At 41.5% G+C, this 15,273-nt stretch overlaps 1 protein-coding gene across 1 annotated transcript; it reads left to right on the top strand.

Moving 5' to 3' along the window:
- The first annotated feature begins 13,143 nt into the window (after window positions 1–13,143).
- LOC118788927 (transmembrane protein 121-like) lies at window positions 13,144–14,895 on the top strand. Its single transcript, XM_036545144.1, has one exon. The coding sequence runs from the start codon at window positions 13,851–13,853 to the stop codon at window positions 14,799–14,801; it is 951 nt and encodes a 316-aa protein (XP_036401037.1). The 5' UTR covers window positions 13,144–13,850; the 3' UTR covers window positions 14,802–14,895.
- The last annotated feature ends 378 nt before the right edge of the window (window positions 14,896–15,273 follow it).

The raw sequence follows: 15,273 nt of genomic DNA, 5'->3' as shown, positions 1-15,273 counted from the left end.
TGGTCACCTGACTGGCTCCACCTGCACACCTGAATCCCGTCTCGTCATCAGCCTTGCCCTATATATTCCCCGTTTGTTTCTTGTTTCGTTGCTGTTTCTTGTCTTGGTTCATTGTTCATTGTCTCGATTCATTGTTGTGCTACAAGCCGTTTGTCCTGTTTTGCCTGCCTGCCTGCCTGTTCTTGCCGATTTTTGCCTGTTTCTCTGACCTCGTTTTTTTGGATCTCTTTTTTGGTATTGATTACTAATGTAAATCATCAGTTCTGAATGTGGGCTCAGAAAATTTCTCTCCAGAGAGGCATCTCATTATGGGCAGGTGGCAGATGATAATTGAATCTAACTGCTAAAAGTTAATAAATTCCTTAGGACAAACTGGTCAATAATGAGAATCACTCATAATACAGTTTATATATTTGCGTAAGACATTTAGCAGTTCAGGCAATAAATAACCAGTTTCCATGAAATTAAGTCTGCCAAATTATGAGTAATGAACATGGTTCACATTAATTAAAATGTCTTTCCAGATAAACTGGAAATGAAAAGGAGGCAAGGTAGTGAAAGGACAGGAACAACATTTTTTTTCAGAATCTCAGACTTCACTTGCCACAGAACATCGTAAGACATCTCAGTTCTTCACTGTAGCACTGTAGTGTACGCATCCAACACATACCTTCATAAACTCTCTATTCCACTTGTTACGGACAACTACCACGTTACCCTGTGTAGCGGAGCTGAAGTAGCTCGTGTGAGTCCTGCGTAAAGCCTTAGGTAGCGGGTAGCAGGTAGCCGAGTGGTTGCAGCGGCTACGTCACTCCCTCTGAGACCTGGTTAAGTAGCGTTGTCGCCGACAGGCTAAGGGCAATTTGCCTTTAGCTCAACTGGCAACGACGCTGGCTTTAAGGGGTTGGCAGCGAGCAGTAAGAACCTCGGTTCGAAACTCGCTCGCTCGCCGACCCACGTAACATCACATTAAAAAAAAAACACAACGCAAGAGACCACCCGTTACACCTGCACTAATATATGGCACAGGCTATACTCTAAAAAATGATTCATGGGGTTAGTGAGTAAAGCTTAAAATCAAGACCTTTTTCAGCATAAAAAATTAAGTTTGTTACATGTACATGTTTTAGTGAGTTGATAACTCGTTTTAAGAAGTTGGTCAAAATGAAAATGAAGAAAACTGTCTTACGTTAGATATATATTGATTTTGAATAAACATTTTTGCGTTCACTTAACAATAGAAAAGTATTAAGTTAGTGCAACTTGTATATCTGCAGTCTAATTCAGTGATTGTAGAGTTGTGTAGTGTGTTGAGGTAGGGGGCGGAGCTTCCCAGCATGTCTTGCGGTGATGGACTGTTATTTTACCCACCATGAGTGTGACTGTGTTCCCTTTTATGTAGTTCCCTCCTAGCGGCTCAATGTGTGTGTGGTTTCCTGGTTCTGCTGATGCTTAATGATAGTTGGGTAGTGAAATTGGGTAGTAGTAGAGTTATTGTTTTGAAACATAATGCCAGTTTGCTATGTTGGATGTTATAAGTAACAAAAAAATCAACTTGTGAATTATCCCCTGTGCACTGGTTTTGTGTTACGTTGCTTTGTTGATTAATTTATTTGTTAAAAAAAGAAAGAAGTAAGGGGCTCCCGAGTGGCTCAGTTGGTAAAAGCAGTCATTGTAGACTGAATGCTACGGGCTGGGTTCGATCCTGACCGTGTCACTAGCCGACAGTGACCGGGAGCTCACAGGCGAAACACATTGGCTTCTTTCGGCCAAGGATAGGGGTGGGTACGTCAGCAGGGGCTTCTGTCCCGTTACCACAACGACCCCTGCTGGTTGATCAGGCGCCTGTGGTCCACGTGCCAAAGCTGCATATGAAATGTGCTCCTCCGACTCATCTCTGTGCTAGCTTAGCTTGTGGACCGCAGTGCGAAAAGAAGCAGCGGCTGACATCACATGTCTCGGAGGAGGGCACGTGCTTGTCCACGCTCTCCTGGATTGACAGTGGGAGTTGTGCAATGGGACCGAACATCGATGACAAATCGGGCATTCCAAAAATTCGGGGAATTGGCCATTCCAAATTGGGGAGAAAATGGAAAAATGAAAAAAGAAAAAGTAGAAGCAGGAGGAAGATGATATTACTCCAGGAAATGGAAGAGCTCATCGTGCAGCTACAGCATGAGGGGGTGTGGCTTAATATCACCAAAAACTTTTTCATTAAAATTAAGCTGGTTTGACTTAAGCTTTTAAAGGACAAAGCAAATCATGCTGGTTGTACTAGAAGAGTCTCATGGGATTTACTCAATAACGGCTGAGTTGGAATTACTTAAAAAGATCCATGCAAATTGTTAGCTTATTTTTTTTAAGTTGAGCCAGTGTATTATTTTTTAGAGTGTACATTTTTACAAATTATTGCTGAAAAGATGTGGGAATGTGCATTGTGGTACAGGTAGAGACTGGACGTTGACTTTTTAATTAAAGATCAAGCGTGTTCATTTCAAGTCAAGGAGTTTATTCAGTACAATGAGATTGCAATTTTGTGAAGAGGAATGAAAGCATCATGTAACATCTTGCTGTCTCTAAGAGATTTCTGAAGGCAATGCCTTTGTTTGGAAATGGTCTTTATCCAATTCCATTTCAAGTCAAGTGTACTCTAAATTCCTTCTACAAGTTGGCATTATTATTCCGAAAATGTAGTACTGCCTTCTTGAAGCTCAAAGCTGTGAGTGCCTTTGACAACTAGAATAGGCAATATGAGCTCAGATAGTTCATTCAGCCTCTCAATAACATCCAGCAGAGTGTTGATACAATTAAAACCACACAAGATGCACCAATGCTGTAAATGCATGAAAGCCTGTTTAATTAGAATTACTAAAGTTACTTGAATTAGCTACTTGAATAAGAATTGGCTAAGACCATTTTAATTTGTGCATTAACTGGATATTTGAGAGGAGCCGGCATGCAATTCCTTCTCACAAATACATCAAAATGCAGCCTCTTCTATTCATGCCAACTTGGAACATCAATAACCACAGATGCTGCAAGACTATGGTTTCATTACCTTTCAAATCCAATTATGCTCTGGCTAAAGTCACTATCTGGATGTCTGGATGCTATCTGTTGATGTTTTCAAGATGGGCAGCTGTGTATTGGGAAAAATAAGCATGAAAAGAGCTCAGGTCCCCAGAGTCCTGCTTTGTGATTTGACCTGAACTAATTTAAACATTTTTTTTTTTAGAACTCATAATGATATTCAAATGACAAATGATGTACCGCTTCTCTTACATTTGTTTTGTCAGAGTCAAGGACATACCATAAAGAGGTTTCGGGGTGGGGTGATGCCTCCACTGGGGGTCTCTCAGAGTGCCCATCAGGCCCGATCTTCTGTCTCCCACTGGATACTGTGGTGGGAGCCCATCCCCTGGCCCAGGGGAGGGTAATGTAGGACATCTAAGCCCCCCCCCGGACTGAGCTATTCAGTAATGGCTGTGTGCTCTGCTGCTGCCTCTCCATTATCTCCCATTCACAGCTGGCCTAAAGACAGCTTCCTCCGCACGCTGCACTCTGGGAATCCAGCTCTGCGTCACTCAGCCAGCAGCAGGGACCGATCCAGACAGGCACCGGCATGGGAGTCAAGCGTATTAGGACGGAACGGCCATGTCACCGCGGCTCTGGCTACGCACCCAGTCACCGACATCTGTCCTTTAACAGCATGTGGGGGAAACTGGAATATGCGTTTGCTTTGCTCCTTATTGGACAAGAGACTTAATAATCACTAACCTACAATATGCATTTTGGTGGAGGAAAAGAGACTGCACTGTCTGGTGTATTCACAAGAATGGCTGAATCTGAAGTTTACATACTCACAATGCAGTCAGCAGGAGTGTCTAGACACTGTAATTACTGTCAAATAAAGAGAAGATGAGATAAAAGATGTCCTACTTTGGTGATGTTTACTGTAACTACAACATTTGTGCGGCTCAACAAAAAAATGCTACTCTGCATATCAAAGATCTTAATCAATCCATAAATTTAATGGTATATCCTCCCCATATGCCAAACGGTAATGCAACTATAGTCTCCAAACATCACTAGGTGAATGTAATCAATTACCTGTGGTGCAAAGAAAGACTAAGCAGAAAATGAAATGCATACTTTTTTAAAATCATTATTGATCTGCTGACATTTAATCGAAAAGTGGTTTCAGTGTAGACGTCTGAAGATATTTCCTTACCTCTTGAGACGTGCAACAAAAGCAGTGTGTTTTCTTCAGCGTAGACTCTACTATCATCATGTGATTGTGAAAGATTAGAAAGTAAAAGGGGGAATAAGGGTCATCCTGGATCATTTTATTACCTACTGTACTTCCCTTCAGTTGGTCATCCCCACTGAGAGAACGCTGGGAAAAATGCCAGTGATATTTGCAGTGTGTGTCTCTGAACCTGCATATGAAAAGAGTGAACCTGCTTGCCGTTCAGAAAAAAAATGGCATTAGTATCGGCAAGGCTGCATTATTATTCTCCATGTGTAAAATGATACTATAATGAGGGGTGCTCAAGCAGTCGGCCGTTGCGCTGACATTTAATGACTTTGACTATTTGCTTGCTCTGCCTGGAATTGTTGAAAACAGTACAGAGCGCTGCTGCTTTCTGGCCTTGGCTGTCGCTGTAATGACCCAACTCATATGCTTCTTGGAGGATTTACAACAGCTGAATATTAGATTTGTATCTTTGACTGATGTATTGGCCAGGGGGGCGTTTAACATGAATCAGCCCTTACGCAATATCTTCCACCTACATGTTAGCTATCTAATCTTTAACTAAATCAATATAACAGCAGTACAGACATTTTATTTGGGTTTTATTTTGACTTTGGAGATGGTGGAAAACTCCTGTTTGCCCTTCTCACCGTATGTTCATAGCTGTTTTTAGTTAGGCCCAATGTAAAAAGAAAATTAAGCAACAATTTATTAAACTGTAAACATCCCAGGTCAAACATAGACTCAAAGGCTGACTGTTTAATCTCAGTGCAGCAAAGAAAAGCCCAGGAAGATGAAAAAGAAGTTGCTACAGTAAATTAGAAAGATAAACTAGCCTCCTGATAATTGTATGCAAGTAACTGCAGACCCCAGCTCATATCTGAGCTCAAAGCACTGTACAATGATTACTACTGTATGTGAATAATTACACTACTGGTTAATGATTACTTTGGTGCAAGAACCCAGTGTGTTATTTGTTACAGAACTGAAATGGCTGATATCATGTTCATATCATGCTCGTCTTCCGGAATTAGCCTTGCCTGATGTCAGTACAGTTGGATTGGGGCTGTAGTGTTGCAAGAGGCAACGTGAAGCCATTGTGTAATACTGCATGATTTATTCTACTGCATAATCTATTCTTTAGACTGAGGTGGTGGGATGCTGCCAAATACAGCACATGATGCTTTTACTCTAGTGTTACCACACAGTATCATTTGCTTGCTCTATAAGCATAACTGCCCAAGATGAACTTGTGTATGGCTGTCTGACAAACATTGTGCTGATCCCTTTGTAATATACTGTAATTGTATAACACACAAGTTAAAAAAAAGTGTCTGCAGGAGCAGTTCATATTTTTCCTCATCTGTTTGGTGATAATTTATGGTAGTTTAATTAATGCGGTGCAGTTGTAAGCAAATTATTCTCCTCTGGGCAGTGCTAATGTTTTCAGTGTTAATGACCAGATCATCACTGCTTTGCGCTCAATAAATCAGACACTAACACTCTGCTGCAATTTTCCAACTAGATGTAAAATTATGGGAATGCGTACAAAGGTCTACACAAACAAAGGATCCATCAATGCCTCACATGTTACAATGTACCACTTAGCACTCTCAGCTGTTGCCATAAAATAGACCCCACAGCATGATGGCTTTGTTTGTTTTGAAACACAGTTTCTGGGAATCAGCCTCTCAATAGGATTTTCGAGCATATTTAATAAGGAAAAAAAAAAACATTTGAGAAAGGGGCCAAAGACATCAGATGAAAGACAGAAGTGAAACAGCCTTCCAAATTTCCTGTTTAGTTAGTGCCACATTCATAGCAAATTAGTCCCTCAGAGTAGGTACTAAGAAAGAAACAGCACACTGCAAGCACAGGAGTGCAAGGGCATCTCTTGCTAATATTAGACATTACAATATAAGATAAAATGGCATAAAAAAATATATATTCAAATGTTAGCTGCATGTTTTGCCACTCAGTTCCAAAGCAGAGATATCAAAAGTTTAAAGCTGTATGTAGTATGTCAGAGGTCTACAGAGAAATACTGATCTTTTAGGTTGCACTCCCAAATCTGTAAAAATCACCAAGGTCTGTTTTTGTATTTATTTACCGGTAGGTATAGTGGTGGGTGGCAAAAGAATGTGTTGTGTGGAAGAAAAAAGCCTGATTTACATTGTGAAATTAGCCCCATGAAGCTAGCAACTGGGAGTTGATCCCAAAGTGGTCTTTGAGCACAAAGGTTATTGGTGGACCAGTTTGTTTTGAATGGCCCTGTTAGAAAAACCTTTTCCCTACCCTCCAGGATTGTTGTTGTTTGATCTTTGTTGTTGTTAAGTCCCTGTGAATGCTCCAAGCCTGGAAGCTTTAATGTCCCCATTTATTTTCCTGTAGAAAATCAATGAAGACGCAGGGCTATAGCTAATGTGATTTATGTGTCCTATTTCTGCTGTTATGCTTCATGTACAAATTGTCTTTGTTGATGTAAATTCGCTGTCTTTTCTTGACCTGCTGATTCAAAAAACTGTTTTCTAAACAATATATATTTTTTACCTTGAGTGTGTCATCACTCCAGACATTTGCTAATCACACCAAGTCAGGTAAGGTTGTATTAATTCAAGATAGCTTGAATTAATACAACCTTAATTTGATCTCCTCCCCTACCTCCTCTTTGGACAGTGCACTGCAGCTGACAGTGGATAATTTGTCCTGTTATCCGTGGCCCGTGACTGAGTGGGAAGGTGAGTTGTTTTGCCGTTGGCTCTCGCAGTGATGCACGTGATTGGCCCTCATATCCGTCATGTAAAACAACTTGCATTTTGTATATTGTAAAACATGGTATTGTTTAAGCAAGTCTCTTTGATTTTCCCTCTTTGTCAGATGTCAGCACAATGATTCTTTATGTAGTAATTCAAATTTAGTGACAATGAAGTCATAAGCATTATGCATGTACCCTAGGGATTAAGGTCGAAACAATTATATTAACACAACGGCTACCTCTTTGAAATAAAATGTGAAGACATCAATTTTTTTTCCAGTTGGAATTCCTGTGACATTATAAAATTAACTTGGGTAAAAATTGCTTTGTAGCATTTGCAGTTAAGGTCAGACAGACAGGGATCATGTGGGATGACTCATACTTGTGTAAACAGCATTTTACCGTGAAACCTTGAAATTATTGAACGTATTTGAAATGATTTGGACAAGGGGACTTTAAGAGGACTCTTACTTCAGGGGAGGATTTCAAAGATCTGCGCCTCAGATGAAGTTCTGATGAGTGTTTTCCTTTGTTATCAGTGCTACAGCACAGAGACTCGCCAGTAACATCTGCTTCATGTGCAAATGACAAGCGGTTTAATGGGAACATAGAGCATATGTAGTTTAGCGACACCTACCTTGCATTCCAATGCAATGCGAATCCAAGTGCAAACTTTAATTCATTAAAACCACCGGCATATTACTCAAGTGAGGGTGGAATGAGTGAGCATGAATACTTTCATATGAAGGGTATGGAATATGAATTTGGAATGTTGTGTGTTTCATTTCATGGTCTTTTCTTTTGGTTGAAATACCATAATAGCCTACGATTAAACGGGACCACATGCATGACTGGAAAGTAAATGAGCAGAACTCAAGTCAACACAATGTTTACCTCTCTTCACACCATTCTGCCTTCATTAAAATCAAACACAACAGTTGAAATGATTTACCTCAAACTGCACAGTATTACAGAGTAAACCACTGCTACAAGTACTTACATCAATTTGTGTTTACACTCTTGTGTGAAAAATCCACGAGAATGTTTCATGTCAAACAGGAAAAAATCAATATAACATTAATAATACATCAGTAATAATAATCTTATCACCTTCACTGAAGAAGTTAGTCAGATGAGTGTTTGGTAAATACTTGCAGAAATGTTGGCATCTTTTAGCATCCTGCCACAACAAGCCACATAGTAGCCTAATTATGATGTTAACCTCAAATGACATGCAGGAAAGCTTTACTGACTTTTGATATGTAGCAAAAGTATCACTAAAATTGCCCTCTGATTATTGACTCCATTTCATGATGAGCAAACTGCTGTGTACAAATTTTTTTCCTCTCTGAGGGGACGCAATTAGTTATGTACCAAGTGCTTTGATTGAAGGAGTTTTCCAGATTCTGGCATTCTAAGTTTTTAACATGTCTTTCTTTTCTCTCTGTCCAATTGCCCAGAATTAGCAATAACCCCTTAAATAAGTCACCCCTCCATCTATGATTTCTTCAGTAAGTGGATCAGGGATTCCACCATACCGCCAACAGAGATGACACTTGTTCGTTTCTGGCTGAAATCAGAGTAAAACTATTCTGAAAGACAAAAATTTGAAAACGTGAAATCCCACATGGAATTCAGCATGTTAAATATGATGTAATTGTGCTTCATGTGATTAGATGATTCAGTTTATTTTTATTATATGAGGAACTGTAGTGGAGCGAGCGGGGGGGCAGAGGGTGCGGCTGCCCCGGGCCTACGCTTCTTCCAGTTACAAAGGGGCCCACCTTGGGCCCAATCTGTCAGACTGAACATGCATTTTTGTTGTTTAGTTGAATATTTTGAATAAAGTTTGTTTGCGTGTCTTGATTGCTGCAAAAAAATAAAAAGTCAGACTGAGGGTGTAATGTTTTTGACCGACCCCTAGCTAAGTTACTCGCCACAATATTTATTTTGAATGAGCAGAGACACAATAGAGTTACAGAAAAGTTTATTCGCTGTCCAGTACCCTTGTGTAAGTGTACAAACAGAAAAATTACACCCTCTGTTTGAGTCCCAAAGTATAGGAACTAGGCAATCGCCGACTATCTTGTTTTATTTCCCATCGCCGTCACTGCTGACGGAGCCATGGTATTTAAAAATGGTCTCATGCTATGAGGTGTGCTGGAATAGCACACCTCATTGCAATTCGCATTTCTCTCCATTGAGTAAGTTAGAAAGTACTCCCATTTAAAGTTAAGCGAAGGCCCTTACTGATACCTGAAGGAATTATACTGGCTACTCCGCAACAGTAAAAAAGCATTTAGGATCTTATCTGTCATTTGGTGTGCACAGGATTACAAGTGAAGGTGGGAAGATGTTTTTGTCCATGTGTTTTTTATGACAACACATTAATTTATACAGCACCTCTTGGATGTGTCATAAGAATGGCACCACAAAAATGGACTCTGGGATTTTCCATATCAGAGCCATCTCCAGGAGAAGGTAACGATCATTAGATTATGTGTATTCAAAATAATCGTCTTTCAGAGTTGGTGGACTGTAAGAATAAATAAAACTGCACAAATCAAATGGTGTAAACTGAAGCAAGGGAAACGTTTAAACTAAAAAAGATATTCAAACCTCTCAAAACACCCAAAGGAGCCAGAAACACATTCACATAAGATAGACTTCATATCTACCACTTTCTCCAAGCTAAATTTACACTTAAAAGGCATGCTCTATATTTTCATTTTGAACCATGCATAACGAGAGAAAAGTCATTGTGTAAACTATGTTTTATCCAAACAACTCAATGATGAAAAAGGGTGTATGAGCTGTATGTTCACAGAGCCCTGCACTCAGTCTATCTCAGCTAACAGCCTCTCTTTCATCTTATTTTTTATTGTTTAAGTGGTCTCAGTTTATTTAAAATCTAAATAACATGTTCATTAATGTCAATAGGGTCAAATGCTGAGAAACCATGAAAAACAACCATGAAAGCAAATTTTGTGAACCTTCAGTTTTCAAAACCATAAAACACAAATTACAAAGAGATTACATACGGCCCACAATTTGTTTAAAGAAGTGGTAAATGCAAATGTATGGGAGTTGTGATCTCATATAATGATCATTGCATCAATGGAATATTAGAAGATGCAGGGTGTAGATAAAAATAATAGCACGGAGCAAGACTGAGGAAATCCTCTTCTGAGAAGAATCTTCTTCAAATCAGATGCCAAACCAATACCTAAAAATGTTAAAATATTTCCTTTCATGTGTTTGCAGCTTTCTTTTCGCTTTTTGGTGAGATCCAATGTTGCCATCAACAGCAGGCTGATTTACACTGAAATAAAAAATCTACATCAAAGCTCAAGCATTCCTTTCCCCTTGCCCACAGACAAGGACACTGACCATGAAGAGACAGGAGGCCATGATATGACTTTCACAATGCCAAGCAATCACACTGTGTTCAAGGAGAGCACTAGAGAAAGCCATTAGAGCCATCAGAGAATGACTAATGAGTGGGGTTTGGTTCGATGGATACTGTATTTCCCCCACCATATAACAGACATGACTCCTTTGATATTCCATGCAACTCAGGCACACGTTTGGGTCTGGACCAAAATGCTTTGTATCTGAAGTGTGGCCACGTATATATGATTATTTACTCTTAACAAAAAATGAGACAAAAGGGAGCAGATTTGGGTTGCAGGTGGACTGCATAGAATGCATAGGATTGCATAGAATACATGAGGGTAAATGGCATACTTGAATGCACTGAAAGTCCCAGATATGCTGAGACCAATGTCAACGGCTTTCCGGAAATGAAAGGAGAGGTAAATGAATGTTCTCGTTATTATGATTTAAAGAAGCCCCCAAGCTGAGAGATACAGCAGCCTTTACAGATTGATGACTTCCATGCACTCTAGAGGGAAGTTATTCATAAATGCTAGACGTCAAATTGACCAGTCAAAAAAGGGCAATCGTGGAAGAATGCAGGCATGATTTAACGGAATGTAATCTTGAATTTTCAGCGAAGTACATGTTTAGTCCACCCTCTATTTTTCCTTTATGAGATGTTAACACATATTAAAAACTTAGGAAAACCATGAAAAAGTGGTATAACAACAAATGAATCATGAATTTATAAGCACTACATTAGTTTTGCCTTTCATCTTTTCATCCTTATCTTAATCAAGTACACAGTAATTTGGTTGCTAGGAACTTGGTTGGCTGAAAACTGCATTCATTCAAACAGAACTACAAAACTATTACATGGTTCAAAGACCACATTTTGAATATCTATACAGTTTTTAGCTTTATATAAGCCTATAACATGCACTTAACATTTTAAATAATTAACATTAACATTAGTTAACATTTTAAGTAATTAACATATGAAATAATTTTTCATTGTATGGAATTAATAATGCTTTGTTGGGGAAGATCTGGCAATGCGCTGCATATTTCATTTTTAAGCTCAATTTACAGCTTGCTTGGCACCACTAAATATTGATAATGGGTTACAGTTCTTTTTGCAGATAAATAAGTTAAAGCTGAGTGTACTTTTGTCCTTGGCAGCTTTCACTGTTTGTGAAGTCCACAAGTACCAATATTTGTCTTTCAAATGACTCCCTTTGTTCACTGTCACTCTAAACTATGTTTACCGTGCTGTCAATCTCTTGGCTATGCTTTTCTCACTGGCTCTTATCCCTGTCGATACAATATTGCAATATCGATATCATCCAACAATCATCCTATGGAACACAAACAGAGCAGTGGATTCAAAGCAGGTAAATATTGGTGAGTCACTCTTGTTTTTGAAGCGCGCCTGCAGTTTGGTGTGTGTATAGATATGTCTGTTTTTGTTCATTGTAAATTCATTGTGTCTCCCCTGTTCCGTCTGTCTCCGGGCTCAATCTGTCTCCCGATTCACTGCCCCCTCATAGAATCAATGCGAAAACTCAGGTAAAAGCGCAGTAAGTGCCTCACCCCCCCAGCCGCCTTTCCTCCCTGGACCGACGAGAAGCACACAGGGCACGTTTATTGAGCAGCTGCGTTTCTCCAGCACTGTCTGCACAACTCCTCTCTGCTCTGAGCATTTTTTTTTTCCTACTCTCCACCTCTGAAGTCTGCGTGAAGTGTACACGAGACACAAGGCCACGCAATCCCCAGGCATCTGCTGGAAGGAAGAGGGCAATGTTTGCGGAGCAAGCGGAGAAGCTAAATCGCAACGAGAGCGAGAGAGACAGAGAGGAAGAGATAAGTTGTGCATTAATTTAAATTCACACAGGGCCGGCTATTCTTCCCTCTCGGCCCCCGGACGAGCTTTCACACCAGCCTCGCTCTCCCTTGCAGCTGTGGGTTGCCAAGTGTCCCTTCCATGCAGCCAATGGCTGAATGCACATAAGCAGGAGGAGGGAGGAGAGGGAGAAAGGGAAAAAAAGGAAAAAAAAAAAAAAGCGACTCGGTTGAAAAGCTGCTGGCGCCTCTGGCTCAACAGGGCAGGCTCGCAGTGAATGCACAAAGGAGAACAGTATCCGTGCCGCGGTCTGCCTCGGAGCCGGTCCAGGGTCTCTGGCAGAGGGCGCTGAGCGCGGAGAGGAATTGACGGCGCTCCAGTCGCAGCATCTTCCCGCTTCCAGCTGGGGGCGGGGAGGGCGGGAGGAAGGAGCGGGGGGGGGGTGGGGGGAGGAAGCCGCTGTGATGATGCTCGTCACGGGGGGCCGTTCCTCAGCAGTGGAGTGGCAGGGAGGCGGCGGAGAGGTGCTCACTCAGCGCTGAGGGGACTCAGCGACGGTCACGCACCCGCACCGGGGATCCCAGCTCACAGGATCCAAACCCCGTCCCTCAGCATGGATACACGCATCTTGTTGTTGAGGGAATCGGGTCTTTGAAGTGAGAGACAGCTTTTTTGGGAAGACAAGGGGCTTTTTTCCCCCTCTCTGGGATCCCACTTCAAAAAAACTTTCCCTCTCTATCTTTCTTTGTTGTCGTGAGTTTGGGTTCATTTTCTTTCGGATCTGACAGAGAAAATCAAGGGACATTTTTCTCTCTGGTGAAATGCAGTTTTCTACTCTTCACTTAAAATTGGACTTTCTGATCAATATAAAACACACGCTGCTGGACTGTAAGTGGATTATGTGTGATTTGTTCTTTTTTATTTGAAAGAGTTTTTTTTTTTCCTTTTTTGGTGGAATAGCAACACGAGAGAAGGACATCGTGCATCGTACTAATTTTATCTTCGAGCCTCTCTAGGGATTATAATTCGGCTATGCCATTTCAGATTAGCATTTCACGGAAGAAAATAGCGTGGAAAATTTCTCCCTGCTTATCATTATGATAAATTATAAAGAGAGAAAAAAAGTAAGTACGCGGTTGATTACTGCCTCCTTTCACATCCTGCTCCATCCTGCAATTTATGGGAATACTAAACAGTGCTACTTATGTGTGACATTGACTGTTTAAAAGACTTCCTGAAATTTATTCGATTAGAAAAAAATCAAAGAATCAAACAACAGCATCCTGAAACTATGCATACTCTGTGTGCATATAGTAGGTCTAAATAATTAAGTATAAAGCATTTGGCTTAGCTTGTGTGATAGGCAAACATTCAGCCAGACAGAATATTTATATATACATTTGTATATATACGTTCTTTGATTCATGATTATGTACTCCATGACTGTTAGGTTCTATCTTTGCATAAACCAGGAGTGCAACTAAAGCAGGTGGTGACTAGCCATGAGATTATCCATGGGGAAGGCTGCTAGCTAACCCCACTGTCTCTAATCATCTGAGAGTCATTGATTGCACTGCCTGTTAAAGCCCCGTTCCGCCCACCTCCCCACCCCTGTCAAAATGGTGCCACCCCCACCCGCTAACAAGCCCCACGTGTGCCTGTCCACCATCCTCATCATGAGCAGCATGGCGCTGATGGACGCCTACCTGGTGGAGCAGAACCAGGGTCCACGCAAGATCGGCATCTGCATCATGGTGATGGTGGGGGACATCTGCTTCCTCATCATTCTGCGCTACGTGGCCGTGTGGGTGGGCGCCGAGGTGCGCACGGCTAAGCGCGGCTACGCCATGATCCTCTGGTTCCTCTATATCTTTGTGCTGGAGATCAAGGTCTACTTCATCTACCAGAACTACAAGGCGGACCGCTCCAGCCTGGACACCATCGCCCGCAAGGCCCTCACGCTGCTGCTTTCCATCTGCGTGCCCGTGCTCTTCGTCATCCTGGTGGCCATCGACCACATGGAGTACGTGCGCGCCTTCAAGAAGAGGGAGGAGATCCGCAACCGGCTGTTCTGGGTGGTGGTGGACCTCCTGGACATCCTGGACATCCAGGCTAACCTGTGGGAGCCACAGAAGAAAGGGCTCCCCCTGTGGGCGGAGGGCCTGATGTTCTTCTACTGCTACATCCTGCTGCTGATTCTGCCCTGTGTGTCCCTGAGCGAGATCAGCATGCAGGGCATCAACATCGTCCCCCACAAGATGATGCTCTACCCCATCCTCAGCCTGGTCACCATCAACATCATCACCCTGTTCATCAGGGGCGGCAACATGATCTTCTACAAGGACATGAGGGTCTCCGGGATCCTGATGGGCAAGAACATCATAGCCATAATCCTTAAGACCTGCAGCTTTGTGCAGTACAGGAGACAGTTGCAAAGCACGCCCCCTGCCTTCGGGATTGAGCTGCAGAAAAACTCCGTCCCACATGCCCAGCCGATGCCCACGCCTCCCCAGGTGGTCATCCAGGACTTGACGGCTCTACCTGAGGTGACTGCGTGCGAGCACACGTAACCCAGGGATTGACAGGACCCTATGAAAGATGGGATGTCCATGTTTAGTGAATGCAGGCAAGTGATTGCTTGAGCCCATAGTGACAGTGTTTGTCTGGGAAACAGCTCACATTAATCAAGGCTGCTTCGAGATCGAGTGTATTTTTTGAAACATACTGTGAACACAAGAAACAAACAGGTATAAAAACATATATTTTTATATGATATATACATATAATTAATGGTGTGTGGTGCATTATGATTTTGGGAACAAAAAAAAGAAAAAAAAAAACAGAATGGTCATTTAGTCTGTTCATCTTCTTTACCTGACGTTTTTCTTTAATGTGACTTTGTTCAGGTTAATTATTGCAGTTGAGAGAATGAGTTGAAACTGAGTTATTTGAAAAAAAAAAGTTTTTTCTAAATGAAATTTTGTTTTATATGTAATTCTTTGATAAAGTAATGTGTATACATGAGACTACTGTCTTCTCGTG

The sequence above is a fragment of the Megalops cyprinoides genome, chromosome 1 (assembly GCF_013368585.1).
Source record: "Megalops cyprinoides isolate fMegCyp1 chromosome 1, fMegCyp1.pri, whole genome shotgun sequence".
NCBI lineage: Eukaryota > Metazoa > Chordata > Actinopteri > Elopiformes > Megalopidae > Megalops > Megalops cyprinoides.
Note: the sequence above shows the minus strand (reverse complement) of the source record. Positions and strands in the feature narration are given on the sequence as shown.